Source organism: Mus caroli, unplaced genomic scaffold (genome assembly GCF_978045245.1).
Source record: "Mus caroli unplaced genomic scaffold, Mus_caroli_1 scaffold_8, whole genome shotgun sequence".
Classification (NCBI taxonomy): domain Eukaryota; kingdom Metazoa; phylum Chordata; class Mammalia; order Rodentia; family Muridae; genus Mus; species Mus caroli.
In genome coordinates, this window is record NW_028227263.1 from 102,199,592 (window position 1) to 102,226,592 (window position 27,001).

General features: G+C 50.3%; 2 protein-coding genes across 7 annotated transcripts; one reads left to right on the forward strand and one right to left on the reverse strand.

Moving 5' to 3' along the window:
* Positions 1-446: 446 nt before the first annotated feature.
* Positions 447-17,948, reverse strand: Nosip (nitric oxide synthase interacting protein). Of its 3 annotated transcripts, none has more exons than XM_085841769.1 (9): positions 17,831-17,948; positions 5,250-5,324; positions 4,720-4,825; positions 4,080-4,155; positions 2,465-2,624; positions 2,265-2,383; positions 1,970-2,157; positions 1,780-1,888; positions 447-1,481 (listed from the first exon to the last, which is right to left on the reverse strand). In XM_085841769.1, the coding sequence occupies exons 2-9, from the start codon at positions 5,317-5,319 to the stop codon at positions 1,410-1,412; spliced, it is 900 nt and encodes a 299-aa protein (XP_085697895.1). In that variant the 5' UTR covers positions 5,320-5,324; positions 17,831-17,948; the 3' UTR covers positions 447-1,409. The 3 variants fall into 3 exon arrangements, with proteins under 3 accessions (XP_085697895.1, XP_021022830.1, XP_085697894.1); XM_021167171.3 differs by having other exon boundaries at positions 4,074-4,155; XM_085841768.1 differs by having other exon boundaries at positions 2,265-2,624; positions 4,074-4,155.
* On the forward strand, positions 17,935-26,961 carry Prrg2 (proline rich and Gla domain 2). 4 transcript variants are annotated; one of them, XM_021167172.3, is made up of 8 exons: positions 17,935-17,984; positions 18,713-18,777; positions 19,482-19,633; positions 19,958-20,139; positions 20,333-20,372; positions 23,465-23,606; positions 25,912-26,040; positions 26,352-26,961. In XM_021167172.3, the coding sequence occupies exons 3-8, from the start codon at positions 19,549-19,551 to the stop codon at positions 26,368-26,370; spliced, it is 597 nt and encodes a 198-aa protein (XP_021022831.1). In that variant the 5' UTR covers positions 17,935-17,984; positions 18,713-18,777; positions 19,482-19,548; the 3' UTR covers positions 26,371-26,961. The 4 variants fall into 4 exon arrangements, with proteins under 4 accessions (XP_021022831.1, XP_021022832.1, XP_021022834.1 ...); XM_021167173.3 differs by lacking the exon at positions 18,713-18,777 and having other exon boundaries at positions 17,938-17,984; XM_021167175.3 differs by lacking the exon at positions 17,935-17,984 and having other exon boundaries at positions 18,005-18,777; positions 19,985-20,139.
* Positions 26,962-27,001: the final 40 nt, after the last annotated feature.

The following is a 27,001-nucleotide window of genomic DNA, read 5'->3' on the forward strand; positions in this document are numbered from 1 at the left end:
CTCACACCTTCCAGTCTGTGGACTCTCAGCCCCAGCCTGTTTTAATTCTAAGCCTCTCATTGGCAGTGACTTTCCGCCCTCTAGTGGCCGCAGGTAGACATTTGATTTACTGGCCAAGAGGCCCTTCCAAATCTTTTGAAAGGTTGTGTGGTTGACAGTATCTTATCAAAATTATACACAAAGCAGCAAACTACGCACACAGGAAGACCCAGGTGCTCCCACACACTCCGGTAATGTGCGACAATGGCAGCGAAGGCAGGGGTCAGTGTTACAGGCGCACACCACTATGCTTGGAATACACGTTGTGTTTAAATATTGGCAACAGACTTACAGGATGTAAAATTATAAATACACAAGTTGCAACACACTGAACACATCTTCTCATCACTGCATGGCCAGTGTTTTGTTTTGTTTTTTCCATCAAGAATTTGTCCAACAGCCGGGCGTGGTGGCGCAGGCCTTTAATCCCAACAGAGTCAGGCGGATTTCTGAGTTCCAGGCCAGCCTGGTCTACAAAGTGAGTTCCAGGACAGCCAGTGCTACACAGAGAACCCCTGTCTCGAAAAATAAAACAACAAAGAATTTGGCCAGATTTAAGGACTCGATTGTATATAATTGTTTCTCTTATTCTGAGGCAGTCTTATGCAGCACAAACTAGCCTCAGTTTTGCAGCAGTTCTCTTCTGTGATGGGATGGAAACATGGGGGTGAAGATGGCTCAGTGGTTCAGAGTGCTTGCTGCTCTTGGCAGAGGACCCGAGCCTGGCTCCCAGCATCTAGACTAGGCTGCTCAAGACTGCCTGACCCCAGCGCCAGGGGTCTGACAGGTTAGTACGGCCTATGCAGGCATTGGACTCATGTGCACAAACCCCTCCCTAGATACACATTAAGAACTCAACACTTGGTTAGTTTGTGCATTTGCCAGTACAAAGAGAAAAGAAAGCTATTTTTACTTGGAGGCAGGGATGAGGGTGGTCTGCGTCTCTTTGAGCAAGTTTAGGGGGCTGGGGAAGGGAAGTTGGCTCTTGAGAGAGATTCTCAGGTGTTCAGGGAAAGAGGAGGACGGTATGTGTGCATGTGAAGCAGCGTGCAGTGTGTAACGGGTCTGCAGGGATCGCTGGGGGAGGGGCACCTGGTGGGGGCAGGTCCATGTCTAGGGGTCTCAGGAGGTACCTGGCCTGGGAGTGCTATCATGAGGCCTGCACTTCTTGTTCAGGGAGCCCTCTTCCAAGTCCTGCCTGAGGCTGGAGGAGACCCACAGGTTCATGCCGGGGTTTCTGCCTGTTCCTAAGTGACTGAGTAAATCTCAGGAGCTCAGGCCCACACCGCAGGTCCACTCCTTCTGCTGCCGAGCCTACAATGAGGCGCCAGGCATCCAGATGTTCACATCCACGTTTATTAGGCCACGGCTCAAGCCTGCATCACTGGTCGAGACATTTCTGCCTGTAGCTTCACTCCGGAGCCCGCAAAGCCTGTGCCGCCCTAGAGAGGAGAGAAAAGAACAAGCTGGAGGAGTCTCACAGGCTGGGCTCTGGGCAGCAGCGGGGGTTCTGTTGTGGGGGCAGAGAAATAAGTCCCAGGGCAGGAAATGGAGGGCATTCAGGGCATCGAAGAGTCGAGACAGTGGGAGTGTCTTTGACAAAGGGGAGGAGCCCAAGGGCGGAGGAGGATGGGGCATTAGAAAGAAAACAGTGCCATAAGGTGGGTATGACACCAAGGGGACAGTCTGCAGTGCAGGCTAGGATGGGGTGCGGGCTGCGGTGAGCGAATGGCAACTCACCCGCTGCAGCACAATGATGTCACGCTCTGTCAGCGTGTCCCCATTCACGGGGTCCACCATGTCTTTACGGATCAGTTTCTCCACACACTCCAGGGTGACCACGGCCCCACTACAGTGGAAGACAGTGCCAAAAGTCAGCCCCGTGGAACCTCAGACCCTCAAGCCTCTTCTCCTCACACCCTGCACTCACGAGGGCCGCAGCACTGCGCATGGCGTGGCATTGCTCAGACTGTCTCGGGTCACTGCGCAAACGTAGCGCTCACTGCGTGTGATGAGCCCCACGCGGTCCACAGAGTCGTCCAGCTGCGTGAAGCGCACTGACGTCAGGTCCGACATGCGCAGTGGCTTCCCGGACATCGGGCAGGTCACCGTGCGGGACTACAGGTAGAGGCAGGGTCAATAGGGGAGAGGGACAGTCAGGGTCAGCCATGTGGGTGGTGGAGAACAGACTGCAGCAGCAGGAATCCTGGACATTGGGCCCTTACCGGCTTTTCCAGCTTGGTGGCCTTTGCCTCGGGCGTTAGTGAGGGAATCCAGAAGCTGGGCAGTGCTTTGTCCTTGTCCTTGCCTACGGGACCCACGCTGGGCCCTGGCTGTTCACCCTCTGTGGAAGGGAAAAGCTGGGGTACACCCTTCAGGAAGCCACCCCCTAAAGACCCGACCAAGGGCAGGTATTCCTTGTCACCTGTGTTGGGCAAGGTAGCAGCCTTGGGCATGAAGGGGTTGAGGGGCCGGCTCACGATGGCCGCCTCCTTCTCTAGGAAGCCTCTAACTTGGTCCTGGGCTGCGGCTCGCTGAAGCTCTTTCTGCTCTTCTCTCCGAGCTCCTCGCTGCTTCTCATATGCCTGGAGGAAGAGGGGCCTAGGTTAGCAGTACCAGGGCCCACCCCGGTGTCTACCCCACCCCACCAGTGGGGGGACAGAGCCCTGAGCAGCTCTGGCAGAACTGGCAACAGTTGTTGATGCTTTCATGTTCTTTCGCGAAGGTGGCCCTGGCATTTGCGTCCGTGGCTTCCTACTCAATATGGGACTCAGTCCTCCCCCTGGGAGGGCCTCCTCAAGGCGGTACAGGAGCTCTTATAGCCTAAGACGGTCTGAAACTCAATGTGCAGCCAAGAGTGAGCCTGAACTCCCGATCTCCCACCAGGCAAGCCATGCATCCCCATTCCTGGTTATGTTATCGGTGCTGGGGTTGGGACCTAGGGCTTCATGCTAACCAAGCTCTCCCCAGCCCCAAGGCAAAGTCTGCAAAGTGCTTAGATTCTGATAAGCACATGGTAAACACAATAAGCCTGCTGGCTAGCCAGCAAACCCCTGTCCTGCCCCAGTGGGTGGGGCTGGGCTGCTGACTCAGAAGTCTATAAATAGTACGGGGTACTGGGCTCCCTGTGACCAGAACAGTAAGGCATGCGCCCATTGCCCACTCCTGCCTGGCACCCAGCAGGTGTCAAGTAGTCAGCTCTGGAGACTCCCAGCTGAGGTGGTGACAGTAACAATGCCTGAGGCCATGAAGGCCTCCAATGAGGGAACCAAGGTCAGGGAGAGTCTAGCTAGCCCTGGTGTGCGGGAGACAACGGAGTCTGTGGAGCAAGTACTGAGCATGCGTGAGCGGAGGCGACAGCAGGATGGCTGCAGGTGCTTGGCCTGTGTGAAGCCCGGGTGCTATGCCTGGTCCAAAACAAGGGCCTGCCACAGTGTGTCTCTCCCCACAGAATGAAGGACACCCAGCGTGCCTGCTGGGCACTTAGGTTATCTATTTGTGTCTTGCACTTGCTCTGTGCACCCTCTAGCTTCACCCTGGTGGCCATTGTACAGATGGTAAGACCAAGCACAGGACACACTGTATCCATGTACATCTCAAGCTTCTGCTAAGTGTCTGGAGCTGAGAGCAGGGGAAGCTGCTCCTGTGGGCCGTGGGCTGCACGCGGTCTAGTGTGGACTCAGCAGTGAGTACAAGGGCACCAGGGGGCCCGGGGGCCCAGGTGGGGTTAGCAGGTGCACTCCAGAGAGCCTGGCCCGCAGGAGGTCTATGCAGATGCTGTCTGGGCTGAGATCTGAGTGGAGAGAAGCGGGAGGTGGATGGCATTCCAGGCAGACACCACCATTGTACAAACTGCCCTGCCAGGCAAGGGAGATGGCTCAGCGGTTAAGTCCACTGACTGCTCTTCCAGAGGTCCTGAGTTCAATTCCCAGCAACCACATGGTGGTTCACAACCATCTGTAACGGGATCCGATGCCCTCTCCTGGTGTGCATGAAGACAGCCGCAGTGTCCTCCTCCCCTCAGCCTCCATCACCTTCACCTGCCGGGCGATCTCTCTCTTCTGGTGCAGGATGTACTCCAGGATTGCTTCCCTCTCATACAGGTAGCCGTCTGGCCTGCAGAGGGAGGGGATGAGGGACGCATTGGCGTGGGCTCAGCCGCAGGGTCGGGTCCCCCTCCACACGGGGCACCACCAAGCATATTCAGGTGAGCATCTCTATTCACTCCCTGACCTGGATACCACTAAGTACCCTTAGACGACCTCTTTACAGCACTCCCTTTAGCCCAGCTCTTTCTATCTTTAGAGAGACGATGTACTGGAGCTCAGGCTAGCTTCAAACTACTATGTAGCTGAGGCTTGCCTTACTACTATGTAGCTGAGGCTTGCCTTGAACGCCTTGTCTTCCTGTCTGCATTGCCTGAGTGCTGGGATAACAGGTGTGCATCACACCCAGCTTTCTGTGGTGCTGGGGATGGACCAGAGCTTCCTGCATGCTAGGCAAGCACTGTGCCCTGAGCCAGCCCCAGTGACCAGCAGTGCACTTACTCACCCGACTGCTTGCTTGCTCTCTCCACCACAGGTGGAGGTGAGCTGCCTGTCTCTGGTGAGGGCTCTGAGGCTCTGAGAGGTCTGCTAAACCCACACACACCAGCTACCCCTCTGCCCCTCCCCTGCTTACGTGACCACAGGGTCATGGCAGGGCTGCAGAGAGAGACAGCAGCAGTCAAAGTCCTTCACAGCGTCCCGGCTCAGTCGAATGTTCTGGGTCCCATAGCCCGAGGCCGCTGGGGACAGAACAAGGTGGGAATGAAGACATGGGTGAGGACATGCCCTCCACCAAATGTAGCAGAGAAGTGTGCAGGTTTGGTGGAGTCTGAGAGACTCCAAGTGGCTAGGTCAGCTTTCTTCCCCAGAAGTGGGGTGAAGAGGCTCGGGGCTCCCTCCCTCTCCTGGGGTGGGGACCCCCACTGTGGCTCTCGGCCTTCCTTTCAGCAGAGCAGGACAGGAATGGTTAAGAGGAAGGGGAGCAGACATGCAATGGTATGTTGGATGGGCCACGTGGGTCACACTGTCTATGGCCACCATCATTAGTATAGATGGGAAAGAGCAGGCCACTCAGGGGCAGAACAGGACAACAGGGCAGAATTGGAAAGCCACACCTCACAAAGGGTGAAACTGAAGGTGACAGTGAGGTCCCTAGGATGGTACCTGTGTCCTTCTTCTTCTCGTGGTAGGTGTAGACAGCCCCTGCAGTGCAGTTCTTGCCATGCCGCGTCATCCTGCCTAAGAGGGGAAGTGTCAGGGTGACCCCAGGGCACTCACACAGGCCATGAACAACCTCCTGGGCTTGTGGTCAGTAGCCTGCTCCAGAAGACTGTTCAGGTTGCTGAAAACACAGCCTTAAACCACAGCAGTCCGTGGGTCTCAGCAGGGAGAACACAACACCAGGCAGGGCCCAGCCACTTCCTTTTGCCTTTGAGACAGAGTCTCACCATGTAGCCCTGGCTGGCCTCAAACTCTACCTCTGCCCCTGAGAGCTGGTTTAAAGGCCTGAACCACTTTCTTTTTAAACACTCTGTCTTCCTCTATGGCCCAGGCTGATCTTGGATTCCAGGCAAACCTCCTGCTTTAGCCTCTTCAATGCAGGGAAGACAGGCTGAGCCACCACATCTGTGCTAGGAACTGCATCCGCAGCCTTCCCCATGTTTCCCATCTCTCCTTTCAGTTACTAAGCCATTGGGGGTCAGGGAGGCAGGAGAAGAGTTCAAGGGAGGGGCTGGGGAGAGACGACTCAGGGGTTAAGAGCACCAGCTGCTCTTCCAGAGAACCTGGGTTCAATTCCCAGCACCCACATGGTGGCTCACACCCAGTTCCAGGGCTTCTGGTGCCCTCACCCAGACACACATGCAGGCAAAACACCAGTGCACATAAAATAAACAAATAATTACTGGGGTGGGGAGACAGAGGGAGGGAGAGAAAGGAGAGTTAATTCAAGGTGAATTGGAACTACTTTGAATCTACAAAGTGAGTTGGAGGTCAGCCTGGGCCACATGAGACTTTGCTCAGCAAACAAAACAAGTTACTAGGGTTGGGGATTTAGCTCAGTGGTAGAGCGCCTGCCTAGCAAGCACAAGGCCCTGGGTTCTGTCCTCAGCTCTGAAACAAACAAACAAACCCCAGTTACTATATAAGACACTCTGGAAACAACTGAGACCTTGACTTTTTCAAAACCATGGTATTTGCTATGTGCATGCTTGCTTGTGTGACTGATGTCATGTGCAGGCAATGCCTGCCAAGACCACAAGAGGGTGACAGATCCTCTGAAGCCAGAGTGACAGGTGGCTGTGAGCTGCCATGTGGGGACTGGGAAACTAAGCTGGAAGAGCAGCCATCATTACTAACGCTGAGCCCTCTCTCCAGTGGGTAGTTAGAATAACATCATTATTCTCCTTGAAAATGTAGCTGATGTAATCTAATCCTGTGATTTAAACCCATCCTTGATATTTTTTCCACCATTCACTTGGGGTTTTTTGTTTTTGTTTGTTTGTTTTTGAGACAGGGTTTCTCTGTGTAGCCTTGTTTGTTTGTTTGTTTGTTTTTCCGAGACAGGGTTTCTTTGTGTAGCCCTGGCTGTCCTGGAACTCACTTTGTAGAACAGGCTGGCCTCGAACTCAGAAATCCGCCTGCCTCTGCCTCCCAAGTGCTGGGATTAAAGGCGTGCGCCACCACTGCCCGGCCTGTGTAGCCTTGGAACTCACTTTGTAGACCAGGCTGGCCTCGAACTCAAGAAATCCACCTGCCTCTGCCTCCCAAGTGCTGGGATTAAAGGCGCGCACACATCCCCGCCCCCATACCACACCCCCCACCCTCGCCACCATTCACTTGTATCACAGTCTTTGCTACTTTGTAGTTTCGTTTTCTTCCACCTTTCACCCCTTTCAACCCCCAACACTAGAAAGAGGAAAAAAGGATGGGAAGAAAAGGGCTGGGAAGGGGGCGGAGTTATCATTAAGTTACCTCCTGCTCATGAGGGGCATCAAGCTCCCTGGGCAAGCTTGACAGTCAAAGTCAAGATAGCTCATTTTTTTCCTTTCCTTCTTCGTGTATGACTACTTATCAAACTCGAACCAAGAGCAGCCAAGAACCAAGGACCCCACTTCTCAGGGCCCCAGCATTTATAGACCCCCGAAACCTCAGAATCCAAATGTCACACAGTCACAGAAACCATCTGCTGCAGCAGCCCCATATCCCACGGCTGGGATTGAAACAGAAACATATTCTTATAATATTTCTGTGTTTTTCAAAGAAAGCAAAGCTCCAAATTTGTCACTCCCCATGTGAAACACATACACACAAACTAAAGAAGAAGTTTCACCAGAAATTAAATTTTACATATCCTTTTCTCCATGAACATATGTTTTCATTGGTTCCCATTTTAACCTGATTTCATGTCTTTGTGTTCAAAACTATTTAGGTAATCACTCATATATCTCAGCAATAGAAAAAATACAGAGGGCTGGAGATGTTGCAGCTTAAAACTCCTATAGACACAGCCCCAGGGGATGAATCTGTCTGTCTGTCTGTCTGTCTGTCTCTCTCTCTCACATATATAAACACACACACACACACACACAAATGTAATAAACTGCTTATTTAAAAAGAAACAGGGGGTTGGAGAGATGGCTCAGCAGTTAAGAGCACTGGCTGCTCTTCCAGAGGTCACTGCTCTTCCAGCTACAGTGTACTTACGTATAATAAATAAATAAATCTTAATAAATAAATAAATAAAACCTAGTATCATGTTCTCATTTAAAAAAAAAAAAAAGAAAAGAAAAGAAAAGAAACAAAGGCAGGCCTGGTACTTCGTGTCCTGGCCTGAGCAACTTAGTGAGACATCACCAATTCGAGCCGAGAGCTGGGGCAGAGCTCTTGCACGAACAGAGCACTTGCCTAGCACACAAGGCCTGGGCAACCACGACGCTGCAAGGAAACCAAGCACACAAAACCCAAACCCACAAGGTCTGAGGGTCTGAGAATGAGGCTCTCTGCAGTGCGCAAGCGGTAGGCAGGGGCCCAGCGGGGTGGAACCCTCCCTCCCTCCCTCCATCTGAGTGTGTTGACAGATGACAAATTGGAAGCCCTGGGCCAGTTACACTCTGTTGCTCCCTGTGTGTGCTCCAGGAAGAGATGAACTAGGGACCCCAGATGTGGTGGCCCACACCTGCAATCCCAGGACATAGAAGCCTGAGGCAGGAGGTTCTCTACTGGGTTCTAGATCAGTAAGAGCTGAGAAAGACCCTGTCTCAGAAAACCCAAAGGTGGGCCCGTGCGATGGCTCGGGGTGGAGATGCTTGCTTGCCTTGCAAACCCTATAACCTGAGTTCAATCTCCTGTGCCACAGAAACACGGAAGGAGAATTGTCCACTCTCTACATGTATGCTGCAGGGTTCTGACTGCAAGGACCAATCAATCAATAGTGCTATACCCAATGGTTTCTGCAACAGGTCTCAAAAAGGCTAGGCTGGCCTCTTAAGCTTATCCTCTTAAGGAAGATAGCCTTGAACGTCTTATCCTCCTGCATCCACATCTGGATGCCTCAAACATCTTATCCTGCATCCACACCTGGAGTCCTAGACAACACAGGTGGGTAGCACCAAGCCCAGTGCATTTGTCTTTGGAGAAATGGTTCACTGGTTAAGAGCACTGACTGCTCTTCCAGAGGTCCTGAGTTCAATCCCAGCAACCATATGGTGGCTCACAACCATCTGCAATGGGATCTGATGCCCTCTTCTGGTGTGCATGAAGACAGTAACAGTATATTCACATACATAAAAATAAAAAAATCTTAAAAAAAAAAAGAAGATTTATTTTGACGTGCGTGGGAGTTTTGCCTGCATGTATGTTTGTGCCCCTCATGTGTGTCTGGTGCCTGCAGAGGCCAGATCCCCTGGAACTGCAGTTACAGTTTTTCTTCACACCTTCACCACAGGGTTTCCTGTGACTGTCACCAAGCAAGGGCCAGCTGAGCTAGCCACCTCCAGCTGAGAAATGTCATCTCTAGGACAGAAAGAGAAGACAGTCTAACCAGGTAGTCTAACAGTCCCTCGTCAAAGCACCCGGTGCATTTCAGGCCAGCTAGGACTACAGCTGTGCCTGCATGTATGTCTGTACACAACATGTATGCCTGGTGCCAAGGGGGCCAGAGGATGGGGGTGAGGGTGTCGGATCCCCTGGAATCGCAGTTACAGACATTGAGAGCCGCCATGTGGGTGCTGGGAATTGAACCCCAATCCTCTGAAAGAGAATCAGAGGAGTCCTCTCTCCATCCCCACACTTATTGCTTCTGCAGAGAACCTGGACTCAACTCCCAGCACTGACATGGTGGCTCACAACCATCTATAACTCTAATTCCAGGGTATCCAATGCCCTCTCTGACCTCCAGAGACGTTAAGTACATGAGCTCTAGAGACCGACCACACACACACACACACACACACACACACACACACACACACACCCTCTCTGCAAAACACTCATACATATAATCTTTACATAGAGAGGTTTTGGCCAACCATGGCTACATGGTAAAACACTGTCTCAACAAAGAAACAAACAACGGAAGGGAGTGACTCAGGGCCTAAAGGGGCTTGCCATAAAGCCTGACAACCTAAGTTCCAGAACAGGTACCCACATGATGGAAGAAGAGAAGGAGATTCTTGAAAGCTGTCCTCTGACCTCTACTGGAATTGGAATCGTGACCGCCAGGCCTGGCCCTAATTTTGAGATTCTGCATTCTTAGGCAACCACAGGGGCTGTGGAACAATGTGTGTCATGGCTCCACAGACAAGTGAGCCCCAGGTGGGGAAGAGTGAGTGTGGCTCCCTGCAGGGAGGGGAATGGGGAGTGGGGCTATCTCAGGCAAACACTGTCTCCAGGCTCTGATTCCCTTAGCTCTTCTTTTAAGTCGAGATGAAGTTCCCGTTTCATGGGCATGAAAATGAACTCGCATCTTCAAAACAAGCATTATAGCACAGTGGTACACAGAATTCTAGCAGAGGGCAACAAGAAATAAAAATTCAGATGTGTAGGCTGGAGAAATAATGGCTCAGCAGTTAAGAGCACTGGCTGCTCTTCCAGAGGACCTGCTGACCAGGGTTCAATTCCCAGTACCCACGTGAGAGCTCACAACTGTCTGTAACTCCAGTTTCAGGGGACCTAGTACCTTCATACAGATATACACACAGGAAACACAAATGCACATAAAATAAATAAATCTTGAAAAAAAAAAATCAAGCCGGGCGTGGTGGCGCACGCCTTTAATCCCAGCACTCGGGAGGCAGAGGCAGGCGGATTTCTTTTTTTTTTTTTTTAAAGATTTATTTATTTATTATATGTAAGTACACTGTAGCTGTCTTCAGACACTCCAGAAGAGGGCGCCAGATCTCGTTACGGATGGTTGTGAGCCACCATGTGGTTGCTGGGATTTGAACTCTGGACCTTCGGAAGAGCAGTCGGGTGCTCTTACCCACTGAGCCATCTCACCAGCCCGGCAGGCGGATTTCTGAGTTCGAGGCCAGCCTGGTCTACAAAGTGAGCTCCAGGACAGCCAGGGCTATACAGAGAAACCCTGTCTCGTAAAAACAAAAAAAACAAAAAAAAAAACAAACAAAAAAAAAAAAATCAAGATCTGGTGTCATGTGTCTGTCACTCCAGCTACCTGAGAGGGTGAAGCAGAAGGGCCAAAAATTCAAGGCCAGCTTCATCTACAGAGTGCAGTCAATTTATTTCCACCTACTGACTGCTTTAAAACCCTTGCCTCACATAGAGGAGGAGTGAGTGCCCAGTCCTGATCCTATCCCCCCACTTCTGTTGGCCTTTGTTTTTGTTTTTCAGTACATTTACACAGACTGAATACTGAGATATTTACTGATAGTGAGATATCTTTTTTCTACTTAATTTTGTGTAGTTTTTCAAGACAAGAGTTTCTCTGTGTAACTCTGGCTGTCCTGGAAGTAGTTCTATAGACGAGGCTGGCCTCGAACTCAAGAGATCCACCTACCTATGCCTGCTGGGCGCTGAGAGTTTCCTGAGAGCTGAGATTAGAGGAATGTGCCACCACACCCAGCTTTGTTTGCTGCCTGCTTGTATGCCTGCACGCCAGAAGAGGGCACCAGATCTCACTATAGACAGATGGTTGTGGGCCACCCACCATGTGGTTGTGGGCCACCATGTGGTTGTGGGAATTGAACTCAGGGTCTCTGGGAAGAGCAGCCAGTGCTCTTAACCTCTGAGCCATCTCTCCAGCCCCTCCCCACTTTTAAATGTTAAGTGTGTGCCTGTGTGTGTATGAACATGTGAATTCAGATGCCCATATAGGCCAGAAGAGGGTGATCTCTCAGAAGAGAGCCCCACAGTTACAGGCCATTGTAAGCTGCCCCATCTTAAAACATTTTTAAAAACAAGCTGAGACATCTCTCCAGCCAGAACTGCTGGCTGTGGTGCCACAGTCACACTCTCCCATCTGTCTCCTAAGGGTCTCCTTTGCCCAGGACGTTGAGGCTTACGGGGGGAGCAGCTTGCCTAGAGCAGAGGACTGTGGATTGCTGATTGCCGAGACTGCTAACTTCCTTTCAGAAGTCTACACCCCTATCTCTGATATTATAGGGTTTGCCCTTATTTTATTTTTATTCCCTTACGCATATGCAGTTTAATTTCTGAGGTCACATGAAGCTTGGAGTCTTTGAATACTCAGATGGCCAATTGATTGAATAGACACATGTGCCCTTGTCTGACTTGTGTGTGTGCAGTGGGATTGGAGCTAAGGGAGTCTGCAAGTTTGCAAGGTAGAGGCTCTACCTCTGAGCCACATTCCTGCCTTTCATTGGAGGATTCTTCCAGGCCCCTCATTGGAGGATCCTACGTAGAGGCTCTACCTCTGAGCCACATTCCTTGCCTTTCATTGGAGGATCCTAGGCAGAGTCTCTACCTCTGAGCCACATTCCCTACCCCTCATTGGAGGATTCTAGGGGCTCTGCCTCTGAGCCACATCTCAATTTTAGTAGTTTCATTTATTGCTTTTTTATATTAAGACAGGGTATCATCTATAACTTAGTTTAGCTTTTCTCTCAAAGTCCTCTAGAGTCAATACCTTCCTCACTTTATAGGCAAGAAAGCAGACCCAAGGCTAGAAACTTAGCTTAATGTTAGGGTACAGTTTTAGCACCTTACCCCCCGCCCCAATACTACAAGCTAGAAATACCAAGGAACTTTTCAGAGGGGACCTGGGGCTCAAGATAAAATCCAAACTACAGACTCTGCAGTGTAGGAGGAATGAGGATCTTTTAGTCTCCTGGAAGAGCTGGCTCAGGCAATGCCTGTGGGTGGCTGCCATTGAGAGAGAAGCCTATGGAGACTGGGAAGCCATTTGGTATACAAAGTGAACAAAACCTAGCTGAGCTGCAGGGGCTTCAGCCACAACTCACAGAGCCACTGGACACTACACAGCAGTCACTTAAATTATTAAAAAAAAAAAAGTTTGTTTCCTATTTGAGGTGTGTCTGTGTCTCATACTATATATAGCTAGCTCAGGCTAGCCTAGAACTAAGTGTATAGCTCAGGCTAGCCTTGAACTCCCAGCAATCTCCCTATGTCAGCCTCCTAAGGGCTGGGATGACAGGACTGTGTCACCACACCTGACTTATAGCCATTTTCTCGGAGGGACTGTAAGTCTAAGCTTGGGTAACATAGTGGTGGTGATGACCCCATCCCTGCTTTGCAGATGGCTGTCCTCTGAGGCAGGGTCTTGTTAACCAGGTTAGCCTCAACCTTGCTATATAGTCAGGGACAACCTTGAATTCCCCTTCTCCTGCCTGCTCCAGTGGTGGTAACAGCTTGTATTATCAATACCCAATCAGTATTGAAAAAACAAGCTGTTACCACCTGGATAATTGGATCCTGGTCCATTCTACCCACTGAGCCACACCCCTCCTTTTGCCATTCCTTTTATGAGAACACAAACCTCCTGCAACTGTATTAATTACCCTCATGGCCCAACAAATGCAATCTCTGAAGGAAGCCAACTAGCCGAGGTTTGGTCTGTTGCTATGTATTGGAATGCTAAGTGTGTGTGGGGGAGGGGCTGGCACCAGGTTGACCCAGAGATGAGAGAGTCCGCACATAGACCCAAGTGACACTGACTTTGCTGGGCTTGGTATTCCTGGGCTTGGTGTTCCTGGGCTTGCAAGTCGGAGGAGACCACCACAGGAGAGAAGAAAGGAAAAGAGAAGAAAAATGCCCTGTGTTAGGAGGGCTGGCCAATTGGAGTTAAAAGCAGCCCAGATGAAATCCGGTAAGTAGCAACTCAGAGTTATAGATTTTTAATAGCACAGCAGGTATGTATCTGCACAGCATTAATGCTGATAAAAGGTTTATTGTAAATAATAAAAGTTGTGTTCCTTTATCGGGGAACTGAAAGATCGAGGTGGGGTAGAAGTAGAAGCCCCAGATTGAGATTAAGCATTTTTTACAACAAAAACGGCAGGGAACCTGCTCCCCACACGTGACTTCAGTGCGGGACACTGACATTCATTGTCAGTCTACCACCAAAAGCTAACCAGCAGGCAGGAAGACTTCCCCGACAGCTGACTGCTAGCCAGAGTGTGGTTCCTCAAGTCCTGGGAAGCAGAGAGCCGAAGTCAGGTGGAAGCCGTGCAGTGAGTTCCAGGCTAGTCCTGGTTACAGAGAGAGAACCTGTCTCAGAAGAAACACACAAAATAACAAAAAAAACCAAAGACAGTCTGGCCAGCTACAGTGGCAACACGTACTCTGGAGGGAGATGTTTGTTTTTGGACAAGGGAGAAGGGACTGAGGTGCACATCAAAGCAGACTGGGCCTCCAGGTTCTCCCAGCATCCCCCAGTCCCTACCTGACATACCCCCTGACAAAGCCCCCAACCTTGAACTTTTTCTCTTCTTTCCCTCCCCTCCTGCCCACCATGGTTACTCCCTGGCTTCAATCCTTGGCACCAGTGAGCTCGCCTATAGAAGAGCAGCTTCCCAATAAACCTGCCTTTAATATAACCTATTGGCTCACTTCACAGGCAGGGAAGAAATAGCCTATCAGTAGAAGGAGAATCAGGAGTTCAAGGCCAGTCTAGACTAGAGAGTAGGACCCTGTCTTAAACACACGCACACACAGAGAGAGATAGAGAGATAGAGATAGAGATAGAGAGAGAGAGAGAGAGAGAGAGAACACAACAACAACAACAACAAAAACAAGCCTAATGGTGGTGGGGGTGCAGCCCTCAATCCCAGCACTTGGCAGAGACAGCCAGATCTCTGAGTTCAAGGCTAGCCTACTTTACAGAGTAGGTTTCAGCAGGACTACACAGAGAAACCCTGTCTCTAAAAACCAAAGCAGCATTAGTAGCAACTTACTATAATATATAAACAAACAAAGCAGGCCCTGGCTGAGAGCTTATGTGTAGGCCTGCAGCCCAGCTCAGTTAGGAGGTGCTTGCTGCACCCAGGTCTAAATCCAGTAAACCAGGCGTGGTACACAGCTTTCACCCCAGCCCCTGGGAGGAAGAAGCTGACGGATCTCTGAGTTCGAGGCTAGCTTGGTCTACAGAGCCAGTTCTAGCTCAGCCAGGTCTACACAGAGAAACCCTGCTCAAAAACAACTGGCTGGGGAGATGGCTCAATGGTTAAGAACACTGTTCTTCCAGAGGTCCTGGGTTCAAATCCTAGCCAACACGTGACGGCTCACAGCCATCTACATCTGATGCTCTCTTCTGGCATGCAGGTGCACGTGTAGACAGAGCACTCATACATAAAAATAAATAAATAAATATGTGTATATATAAAAATATATATGTGTGTGCGTGTGTATATATATATATATATATATATATATATATATATATATATATATTTGGTTTTTCAAGACAGGGTTTCTCTGTATAGCCCTGGCTGTCCTGGAACTCACTTTGTAGAACAGGCTGGCCTCGAACTCAGAAATCCATCTGCCTCTGCCTCCCAAATGCTGGGATCAAAGGCGTGTGCCACCACGCCTGGCTTGATAAATACATTTTTAAAACACCATCAATTAAAAAAAAAATGACACCGGGCGTGGTGGCGCACGCCTTTAATCCCAGCACTCGGGAGGCAGAGGCAGGCGGATTTCTGAGTTCGAGGCCAGCCTGGTCTACAAAGTGAGCTCCAGGACAGCCAGGGCTATACAGAGAAACCCTGTCTCGTAAAAACCAAAATAAAAAAAATAAAAAAAAATTAAAAAAAATGACAAAGCTTGGGGTTGGAGAGATGGCTTAGGGTTAAGAGCACTTTCTGCTCTTGCAAAGGACCTGTTCTGTTCCCAGCACCCACGCCAGATGGCTCACAATACCAGCTCCACGAAGGACACAGTGTCTCCTTCTGCCTTCTGTGGGCTCACCCAAACATTCAGAGACACACCTGGATTTCAAACCCAGAGCCCCCCGCCCCCAATTAAAATGAAAACCATAATGAGAAACCAGTTTGTGTCCCACATGTAATCAAACAGTCAAGAAGTGAGAATAAAGAGGTATAGAGACCAGAACATGGATGGAGACACACACACACACACCTCAGTGGGGAGGTGGAGGTTCCTCCAGAGCAACAACACAGTCACTGGGCCACTGATTTTACTCCCCATGAATGGAAGAAGGCGTCCATATAAGCCTTGTGCACAAATGCTCACAGCAGCACCTCGTACAGCCAATAGAGACAATCCTAAAGGTCCACCAAGTGATGGAGAAACAAGGCACGGCATAGCTCAGACAATAGACTGTTCATCCGCAAACAGGCCATACCAGGGACAGACCTAGAAACAGCACAGTGCGGGGGAGAAGCCAGTCACAAAAGCCCATATACCCTAGGACTGAGTTTAGAAGCAATGTGCCGATTAGGCAAATGCATACGAGTTTAGATACTGTCGAGGACTGGGGATGAGAAAGACTAAGTGGCAAAGAATGTGGGACAAGGTTTTTCTTAGGGGGTGTTAACCACGTCCAGTTTGAGAGGGTAGCTCATGTAGCCCAGGCCTTGGATTCTCTATGCACCTGAGGATGTCCTTGAACTGTTGTTGATTGTTCAGCCTCTACTTACAGAGTAATTACATCTCGGAAGCAGCTTACTGCCTGCTGCCCTTGGAGGCCAGAAGGCATTCAATTCCTCAGGACTGAGGGGATTGCAGGTGTGGTACCACACCCAGAGAACATGCTCTACAATTGTTAGTGATGATGTCAGTACAATTCTGGGTGTATACTACAAACCGCTGAATTGTTTGCTCTAAGTGGGTAAAGTATACAGTATGTGAAATTATATCCCAATAAACCTCACTGAAAATAAGAACATGAGCCAGGAGAGGGGACTGCATGCCGTTAATTTCAGTACCAGGTTGTGCATCTCAAAAAAAAAAACAAAAACAAAAACAAAAACAAAAAACAAAACAAATTAAGAAGCTGGACCGATGGGGCAGTGGCTAAAAGCACTGGCGGTTCTTCCAAAGGACCTGGGTTTGATACCTAACACACACATGGCAGCTCACAACTCCAGTTCTAGGGGATCTAATGGCCTTCTGGCCTCTGTAGGCAGTGCATTCACATGGAGTGAACAATCATAAAAACAGGCAAAACACTCATTTACATAAAATAAAAGGAAAGCATTTCTTTTCTTTTATTTTATTTTCTTTTCAGGATAGTGTCTCACTATGTAGCCCTGGCTGGCCTCAAACTCAGGAAAATCCATCTACCTCTGCGCCCCAGTTCTGGGATCAAAGATGTGTCTATCACACCCCTTAATAAATCTTCTTCTGGGGGGAGCTTTCAAATGTTCTACGTTAAAAAAAAATTATTGGTTCTTTGTGAATTTTACATCATGCACCCTAATCCCACCCATCTCCCCCCACCTCATTACTTTAAATAAATCTTTTTTTTTTTTTTTTGGCCACTGCCCAGCTAATAAATCTTAATCTCTTTACAGAGATATATAGTGAAATTCGATGCAGCCTGGACTACATGCCACCTTGCCTCAAAAAAAAAAAAACATACAATAATCGCTGAGGTGGTGGCGCACGTCTTTAATCCCAGCACTTGGGAGTCAGAGGCAGGCGGATTTCTGAGTTGGAGGCCAGTCTGGTCTACAGAGCTAGTTCCAGGACAGCCAGGGCTACACAGAGAAACTCTGTCTCGAAAAACCAAAAACCAAAAACCCAAAACGAACAATGGGGCGGGGGGGGGGGGTAAGTGCTAGGTGTGGTGGTGCACACTTTTAATCTCAACACTTGGGCGGCAGAGTTTTGCGGATCTTTGTGAGTTTGAGGCTAACTACGTAGCGAGCTCTAGAACAGCAAGGGCTACATACCGAGACTCGGTCTTAAGTAGAATAAAATATTTTAATTGCTTCCAGGAACCTTCAAGGGCCCAAACCACTACTGCTCATTCCCCTCCTCATCACTGTCTAGAAACCCGACCTCAACTCTCACTAACACAGGGAACCCCAAGTTCCCCCTGCACTTGGTGCGCATCACTCCTCTACTGTGGAACTACATTTTCTACAACCAGCCAGGATGAAGGAGACAGTACATGGCATCCTGGGAAATGTAGTTCGTCTTCCAACCTAGGCGTTCAAGAGCGCTGTTAATGATTGACAGGGATTCGGAGTGGGAAACCTTATCCTAGCTCCCTCAGAACTCCAAATTTCTCCCACAAGAAGGAAACTTGGCGACGCGACCCCTCACCGCCTGCAGCTTACCTCAAGAACGGTTATCCGGCTAGTCGTTGTTTCAACTACGTCCCGAACCGGAAAAAGAGTACTGTTTTTAAACTCCACTCCTCCTACTTCCGCCCGACAGGAGAAGACCGGAAATAACTCTGCCCCTAGTCGCGGAGGCGCTTCGCCTGGCTTGGTAAGTGCTTTCTTCTTCTCTTCCATCCCCCCGGAAACGTGAGTGACTACTCGAAGGTTCCGGTGAGCGAAAGTGGTTTCACTCTGGGAGACACCTTAGCCTGTTCTAGGCATTACCCAGAGCGGGGCAGTTGCTTTGAGTCTCTTCAAGTTTGAGTTTGGAGACTAACTCCGTCACCCGAAGAGTCTGATATCCAGTTCCCCAAATATATACTTATTTTTTTCTCCCATTGCATCTTAAGAATCGATAAGTAAGAACTCTTTCCCCTATTATAGAAAAAGCAATGATCAAAGATCTCGAGACTAAACTGTCCAAGTTATCCTCAGGAAACAGATTTATTGTGGTACCGCCCAGTTATTCTAGGAACCAAAGAATTCCCTTCCCACCAGTGTGTAGATCTCTTGAGACCTAAGATTTATTTTCCTGGCTCTGCCAAGTCGTCTGTAGAGAGAGACTCGGGCTGGACAAGGAGGGAAGAGGAGACTCTAATAAAGCCCCCTAGATCCCTCCATGGTGTCGGAAAGCCTTGTTTCTTCTGTGTGGGGCGGTGGCACTGAAGACCTTGATCCTATGGTCCCTTTAAGTACTTTGTCCCTTACCTGAGTCCCTCCCAAAGAAGGTAATCGGTAGCCCCGCCCCCTGCCAGTAGCCGGCTGGGGCCTACTAGTAACCAAGGCGGAGCTCCCCTCCTCGCTCTCCCCTCCCCTCTTGCCTACCCCTTTGCACAGCTGGCTACTGCTGTCCCAGAGGGTCTTCATTAAAGAAAAGAGGCAGAGCTCCCAGCCCTGGCCAGGTAAGTGGGTGCATGCTCCCCGAGAAACTTCTGGGTAGGGGATCTGGTGTCCTGATTCCCCACGTTATTGGGATCTAGAAACTTGGGACCCAAGCTCTAGGCTGTGGATCCCCAGGGCTCTGTCCCCTGAAGCCTTCAAGACCTAGAAATATACGACCTGCTCTGTCGTGTAGTCTTTGATCTTTGAGGCTCGATGAGGCAACAGGCAGAGGGAGGTTGACTTGGAATGTAATCTGCTGGGCTGGAAGGGACGAGGGTTGATGATGAGCCTGTTTAAATGCCTACTGTGTGTTGTCAGGTTTGTGATAGGTAGAGAAAGAAAGCCTCAGCGACTGTGTGCTTATTATTGGGAGAGCACTGTCACCTCCAAAGTCCTCCTCTGACATTTGAAAACCTGGTACAATAGGCAAGTGACTTTACTACCTGGTAACACGTTCTTCACCTATAAAAATGGCAGGAGTAATAGGACTGGTTTGAAAATTAAGATGAGCTGGGCAGTGGTGGTGCACGCCTTTAATCCCAGCACTTGGGAGGCAGAAGCAGGCGGATTTCTGAGTTTGAGGCCAGCCTGGTCTACAGAGTGAGTTCCAGGACAGCCAGGGCTACACAGAGAAGCCCTGACTTGATAAAGTCCTGAGTTGATAAAGACCCACGGTGTCTGGCATGGGACACCGGTTGGTTACTTGCTTTTATCGTGATGGCAGAGTGCGGGCAGGGAGTCCTGGCCTCCTCACTCCACTGCAGCATTTGTCATCTGGGAGTCCACACAGTATGAGGGGCCGTCCTTCCCTGCTCTTAGTCTATATGGGATTGGCCACCTGCCTGGACACCTCACCTCACAGAGAGCAAAACCAAGGTGAGTGTTTGGAGAAGAGCCTTGCAGAGGTTTAGTTCTACCTTCCCCTAGCCAGAAGACTTCCTAGCTTCCTGGACCCGGAACCCTTCTCCCTCAGATCCTAGGGTCTGTGCCCTGGCTTCTCCCCTCAGATCCACATGGCCATCACTGCTTCAGAAGTAGAGTTCCAGATTCCAGTCTTCCTCCTTCATGCCCAATGGTGAAAACTCTGGCTCCTCTTGCTCAGGGTTCTCCAGGCCTGTCCCGCACCCCTAGGACCCCATTAGTTCTTTGTCTTCTTTGTCCTCCGTCCTAAGGACTTGCTTTTGACTCTGATGTCCTTAGTTCTTGACATCTTCCTGGATCCCCCAGAGGCCCAGAGTTTCTTAGTTGGCCGCAGGCGTTTTCCTCGTGCTAACCACTGGGACCTGGAGTTGCTGACCCCTGGGAACCTGGAACGGGAGTGTCTGGAGGAGAGGTGCTCCTGGGAGGAGGCCCGGGAGTACTTTGAGGACAACACACTGACGGTGAGGGCCTCAGAGGACCCTGGCATCGAGGGCCTGTCTGCCTTCTCTAGATGTTTAGGATCACAGGCTCCAGCCTGCAGCTCCCTCCTCACCTCCCTGGGGTCTCCTATGTCAGGGTGGACTGGTGGGGTGGGGGCGGGGCATGACTTTTCGTGTTCAGTTGCTATCTTTTCCTTCTCTTCTCTAACCCTAGGAGCGCTTCTGGGAGAGCTATACGTACAATGGCAAGGGAGGTGAGTGACGCTTCTCAGCCCTCTAGTCCTGTGTTGGGGAAGTAGCCTTTAGCCCTGGAGTTCAATCCAACATCCCCTCCACACGTACAGGACTACCTTCCCTCCAATCGCATGCTGTTCAGGGATGACTGACAAGGTGTCTCCTCTGTTTCCACTATGGCCCTTGTCTGAGAAACCCAGCACACGGTGTTCACATTCATAGGAGGACCCCCGAGTCCCCAGGAGGGGGACTTGTGGTGAACAGATGATAGAAAGAGTTATTGTCAGAGGGACAAACTCACCTGCGGACCTTCTTTAGAGTCCAGAGCCCCAGCCCCTTACAAGCATCTTGGTTGCTAGTGGGGCTGTTACCTAGCAACAGAGCTAAGGCAGGAAGCCTGGTCATTCTCACCTGTCCAGTTTGCCCACCCTAGCCCCTCCTCTGAGTTCTAAAGCCCTCATCTTGGTTTAAGCTTTGTTGCTAAGGGGGGCTGCTCCTTAGCAACAGGGCCCTGGCCAGGCCAGACAGAGGAAGCCAGAAACACTACCTGGCTTCCTTCCCCTCCCCCACAGCTCCATGCCAGCCACAGCCAGCCTGGTTGCTAAGGAGGCCTTCTCCCTAGCAACCGTACCTAGCTGGAGGACCAGGGCCTCCTGCCCAGCTGGAGGACCCCCCTCTGGGCACCAGCTGCCCCACCCCCTCAAGGCATGGTTGCTAGGGGTGGATGCACCTTAGCAACAGGCCCTAGGTCTGTCCTAGAGTCCTCACAGTGAAACTGGTTGCTAGGGGAGATAGCTCCTTTTCACCAATCTTAGCAAGACCTAGTGGCTCCTTGGATCACCTGAAATCTGCCAGATTTTGGGAGACCTGCCTTCTCATTGCAAGCTAAAAGCGGAGATGGGGGTGGGTATGGCAGGTAGCCAGATCTGATGGCACTGGCCTTGGCCTGGCAATCCTGGCTACTCCAGAGGCTGGAGCAAAAAGATTGTGAGTTCAAGGCCAGCCTCTGCTACATGTCAAGTCTGAGGTCAGTTTGAGACTCCCTGTCACCATTAAACAAAACCAAGAGCTGGAGCGATATCTCAGTGGATAAAGTGCACGCCATGCCACCTGAGAACCCGAGTTCCATCCCTAGACCCTACAGGAAGAAGCTGGGCATGCTAGTGTACCTTTGGAGTTCCACTGTTTGAGAGGAAAGACAGAAGGGAGGAACCATGGGGCTCCCTGGCTAACCAGCCCCCCTAAATCAGCAAGCCCAGGTCTAAGGAGGCAGGCCAGTAAGATAGCTCAGCAGCGGATGCCTGAGGATGTAAGTTCAGTTCCCAGATACCGCGTGATAGAAGGAGAGTACTGACTTCTGGAAGTTGTTCTATGTCCTCTACATGCATGTGGCACCCAAGTGCCCCCACACAGACAGACGCACATGGATGTGCACATATAAATAATTAAATAAAAATTAGCAACAAAAAATATTTGTCCCTGGGGGAACACATTTAAGGTTGAACTGTGGTCACCTCACATACACACAGGTATCTATTTGTTTTTTAAGGGCTAGAGAGATGGTGGAGCACTTGAGAGCACTTGCTGCAGTTGCAGAGTACTGGAGCTTGCCTCCCTGGACCCTGGTTGGGTGCTGCTCATGCCTGGCAGTAGTTTTAGCAGATCCAGAGGATCCAGTATCTTCCTTTGACCTCTGCAGGCATGCACACATGTGTACCTGCTTCCCCTGCACACACACACAGATAAAAATAGAATAATAACATAGGTCTTTTAGGAAATCAGTAGGAGGCTGGAGAGATGACTTGGGGGTTAAGAGCACTTTCTACTCTTGCCTGTTGGGTCCAGGTCCCAGTGCTAGCACAATATTGTGACCTTAGTGGTCACAATAATTAACTCCAGTTCCAGGGGATCCAGCATCCTCTTCTGACCTCATTGCACCAGGCATGAATGGCGTGCACCTATACATAAAATAACATAAATCTCTTTTTAAAGCTAGGTGTTCCCTGGGCCAGTGGTGACATACAAATCTAATCTCATCTCTAACTCTGCGGTTCCAGGAGAGTTACAGCCAACTCTCTTTTCTAGGCTTTGTAGGTACGAGCCATGCATGTGGTGCAAAGACACATATACAAGCAAACCACCCATACACATAAGATAAAAATAAAGATATTTTTTAATCCCAGCACTCGGGAGGCAGAGGCAGGTGGATTTCTGAGTTCGAGGCCAGCCTGGTCTACAAAGTGAGTTCAAGGCCAGCCTGGTCTGCATAGTGAGTTCCAGGAGGACATCCTGAGGTACACAGTACCCTGTCCCCAAAAAACAACAACAACAACCCTAGAGATTCGATCTCTAACACGACAAAAAAAAAAAAAAATATATATATATAAAGTTCTTTAAAAGTAAAAAGAGCTAAGGTGAACCAAAGCAGATTGTAGATAGGACATTGAAGTCTTGTTTGCTTCCTGTTTGTTGAAAGGGTCTGTACCTTAGGCATGGCTTCAGATAAGTTCAGTATTTCAGGGTGTCCCCCAGTTTATCCATTGTTAAGTGAAGTCTTTCTATCCCTGTAAATGCTGAAGCCTTCCTATGCAATGGCCTTTCCTCCTGTGTTCTGCAGTCAAAGTTCAGTTTATAAGTAGAAGATGCATGTTTGTCTCTTCCTTCTCTGTCCAGTGATGGGGATGGACCAACCCAGGGCCTTACATATTCTGCCCAGCTGCTCTACCTCTGAGCTACAGCATCTCACATTCTCTTCAGTTCCTGTTTTGTGACAAGGTCTCACTAACTTGCCCAGGCTGACCTTGACTTCACTGCCACACAGACTTCTAGCATGGACTCCTCCAGCCTTAGCCTTGAAAAGGAACTGAGATGGCAGGTCTAGCCCATCAGCCACTCCTCAGATCAAAATGGATTTCCAGGAGCTCCTGGGAGGGGGTCACAATCCCATTCTGCAGCCCAGGAAACAGAGGCTCTGAGAAAGCAGTCTCCTTCATTGCCTGAAGGCCCAGGAGCTAGAAGGGGCCTCAGATCTGCTTTGCTTTTCAGCCCATGCCCTCAGGAAAAGGGATTGAGAAGGTGATAATACTGAATCCCTGGCACCCTCTGCCCACAGGGCGTGGACGGGTGGATGTTGCAGGCCTGGCGGTAGGACTGACCTCGGGGATCCTCCTCATTGTCTTGGCCGGCTTGGGAGCCTTTTGGTATCTGCATTATCGACGGCGCCGCCTCAGAGGCCAGGAGTCCTGTCTGCAAGAGTAAGGGGTCCTCTAGGAGGAGGGGGAGGAAAGTGGGAGGAAAACAGCATGTTCGGAGGAGAAGGACTAAAGCTTGGGGTAGGAGACCAATGATGAAGAGTCTGGAGCCACAGCCTATGGAGAGTAGGCTGCCATTCCTGTTGGTCTGCTCGGCAAGCACTGGTTCGTTTTGCAATTGATACCTGTCAGTCGTTTGAGTGCCAGGTTTCAGTGAAGTCATCACTGGATAAAAACTGCAAGTGGCAGGCAGGTGTGGCGGTGCATGCCTTTGATCCCAACACTTGGGAAGCAGAGGCAGGTGGATCTTTGAGTTAGAGGCCAGCCTGGTCTACAGAGCAAGTTCCAGGGCAGCCAGCGCTACACAGAGAAAAACAAACGAAAAGGCAGCTGATGGGGCTGAGTAGGTTGTGGTCCATAGCTGTCTGTGGCATGGTCTTTCCCATGGGTACAAATCACAGCAAGTGTTTTGTTTTTTTGTTTTTTTTTTTCGAGACAGGGTTTCTCTGTATAGCCCTGGCTGTCCTGGAACTCACTTTGTAGACCAGGCTGGCCTCGAACTCAGAAATCCACCTGCCTCTCAAGTGCTGGGATTAAAGGCGTGTGCCACCACTGTCCGACTTTTTTTTTTTTTTTTTTTTTTTTTTAACAGCAAGCGTTTGTATGCGCTGGGAGTAGTCTATGGATTTCAGACTAGCAGAGGGTCACAGGGTGCCTCATAGTGGTAGCTGGGGATCATGGTGCTCCCAGCACCTGGGAGGCAGAGGCAGGAAGGTCTAAAATGTTTAAGACCTCTTCATTATAATGTAAATTCAAGGATAGCCTGGGTAACTTAGGGAGAAGCCTCCTCAAAATAAAATGTAGAAAGAACAGTGAGGGTGTAGATGGGTAATGGAATGCCTGTGTAAAGGCTACCCATGAAGGGATGGAAGTAGGGTGCCCTGGGTCCTGAAAAGGGGAAGGCCCATTAAGATTGCTTAGTGGGGCCGGGGGCAGTGGTGGCATGTGCCTTTAATCCAAGCTCTTGGGAGGAAGAGGCAGGTGGATTTCTGAGTTCGAGGCTAGTCTGGTCTACAGAGTGAGTTCCAGGACAGCCAGGGCTACACAGAGAAACCCTGTCTCGAAAAACCAGATTAAAACAAAACAAATGGGGCTGGTGAGATGGCTCAGTGGGTAAGAGCACCCGACTGCTCTTCTGAAGGTCCGAAGTTCAAATCCCAGCAACCACATGGTGGCTCACAACCACCCATAATGAGGTCTGATGCCCTCTTCTGGTGTGTCTGAAGACAGCTACAGTGTACTTACATATAATAAATAGATAAATAAATAAAAAAAAAACCCAAAACAAACAAACAAAAAGATTGCTTAGTGGGTAAAGGAGTTTGCTCCCAAACTTAACAACCACATAGGGACCCATATAGTGAAAGGAGGCACACTCACTCGCCTGTGTTGTCCTTTATTATTTGTGTGTGGGGATCTGTGCATACACAGAGAATATATAACTGCAATTTAAATATCAAAATACAGTGTTAAAGAGAATGGGTTTGGAAGCTGGGCATGCAGCTCACACATGCAGTCCCAGTGCTTGGGTGGCTGGGCAGAAGGACTGTTCCAAGCTCTGAAGCCAGCCCAGGAGACCTGGCCGAAAAGACTGGGTTTGGGAAATTTTGGGACTAAATATTTCTGTGTTGTGTTCGTGTCTGTGTGGACCTCCTGAACTTGGTCTTGTCTGTTCCTGTTGTCTGTCCTGATGTTTCTCTGTTATCCTGGGGCATCTCTGTTTCTGTGGATGAGAGTATACATCTAGGTTCATGTCCATGTTTACCTGTTCATGTCCATCAGGGTGTCCTTTGAGGCACTTTTCTGGGCCATCTCCCTTCCACCTCTGAAGGTCTTGTAGGTTTCTTTCTTTCTTTTTGTTTTGTTTTTTATGAGACAGGGTTTCTCTGTTTAGTCCTGGCTGTCCTGGAACTCACTCTGTAGACCAGGCTGGCCTTGAACTCAGAAATCCGCCTGCCTTTGCCTCCCAAATGCTGGGATTAAAGGCGTGTGTGCCAACACCGCCTGGCTGTAGGCTTCTTTGTATTCGTTTCTTTTAAAGTTTTCTTTTATGTGCCTGGTGCCATCAAAGATCAGAAGAGGGTGTCAGCTCCTCCAGGACTGGAGTTACAGATGGTTGTGAGCAGCCATATGGGTGCTGGAATTAAACCTGGGTCCTCAGCAAGTTCAGCAAGTGTCTTAACCGCTGACCCCCTTGTCTCCAACTACAGTGTAGGTTTTATACTAACCACACTTTTTCTGTCCCCAGGACCGGGCTCATCATCCCCTTGAGTCCTCAGACGCCTCAATCTCCACCCTTGCCCCCAGGCCTTCCCACCTATGAGCAGGCTTTAGCAGCCTCCGGGGTGCACGACGCACCTCCGCCCCCTTACTCCAGGTACGAGGCGGGGCTTCTGCCTGGGTGGTGCCAGAGGGAGAGGCAACGCGTGGGAGGGGCGTGTCCCCAAGGGCAGGGCTTGGTGCTTTGGAAAACCTACATGGGGCGGAGCTTGCAGGGGAGGGCGGACCCTACGCAATTGTCTATAGGGGCGTGGATCAGCCTTGCAAGAGTGCAGCTTTTGAGGAAGGTGGGGCTTGTGCCTACAGGATTGAGGATTGGATGAGGCATCAAGGGCGGGTCGGTGTAGGCTCGGTGGAGGGGGCGGCTAGGATGTTTGACTCTGCACTCCCAACCCCCATCCCCGATAGCCTCAGAAGGCCTCACTGAAGACCTGCTTGGAGCGCGGGCTCCCTGAACTGTGCCCCGATTCATAGCGGATTCCGGAAGTCGCCAGCTTCTTCGACGACTGGGCTTCAGTGTGTCCGTGGGGGAGTCAGGGTCGTCGGACCCGAGGTCTGCCATGACACACGTGTTTCCGCCGGGCACGCATACACGCACGTCCCTGACCATCCTGTTGCCGAGTTGGTGCCCCCGGCCCTCCAGTGACCCTCACACTTCGTCTGAGCAGTGGCCCTGCCTCAGAATGGGCAGACCTTTTAGGAAACTCGGACCAGACGTGACTCGGCTGTCACCCCACTGGTGCCGCGGGGCACGTACGCGCAGGGAACCAGGCCCTTGCACACGCCTGACTTCGTATATTTCCCCACTCGGGCACATGGGCGGTTTGTAATCCAGCATAAAGGTGGGGGGCGCATTTGCAATGTGCTGTAAGCGGGGTGTCACGCTTGTGTTGCACCCGGGTAAATGGAGTTGATCTGAACTGCCCTCTACTAAAAAAACCCTTTGGGAAAGGAAGGGGGGGTGGAAGAAATAAAAAATTGAAACAATGAGAAAAAAATAAAAATGCAAAAGAACTGAGCCCCCTTCCTGGGCGCATTTGCGCGCGGTGGAACTGAAT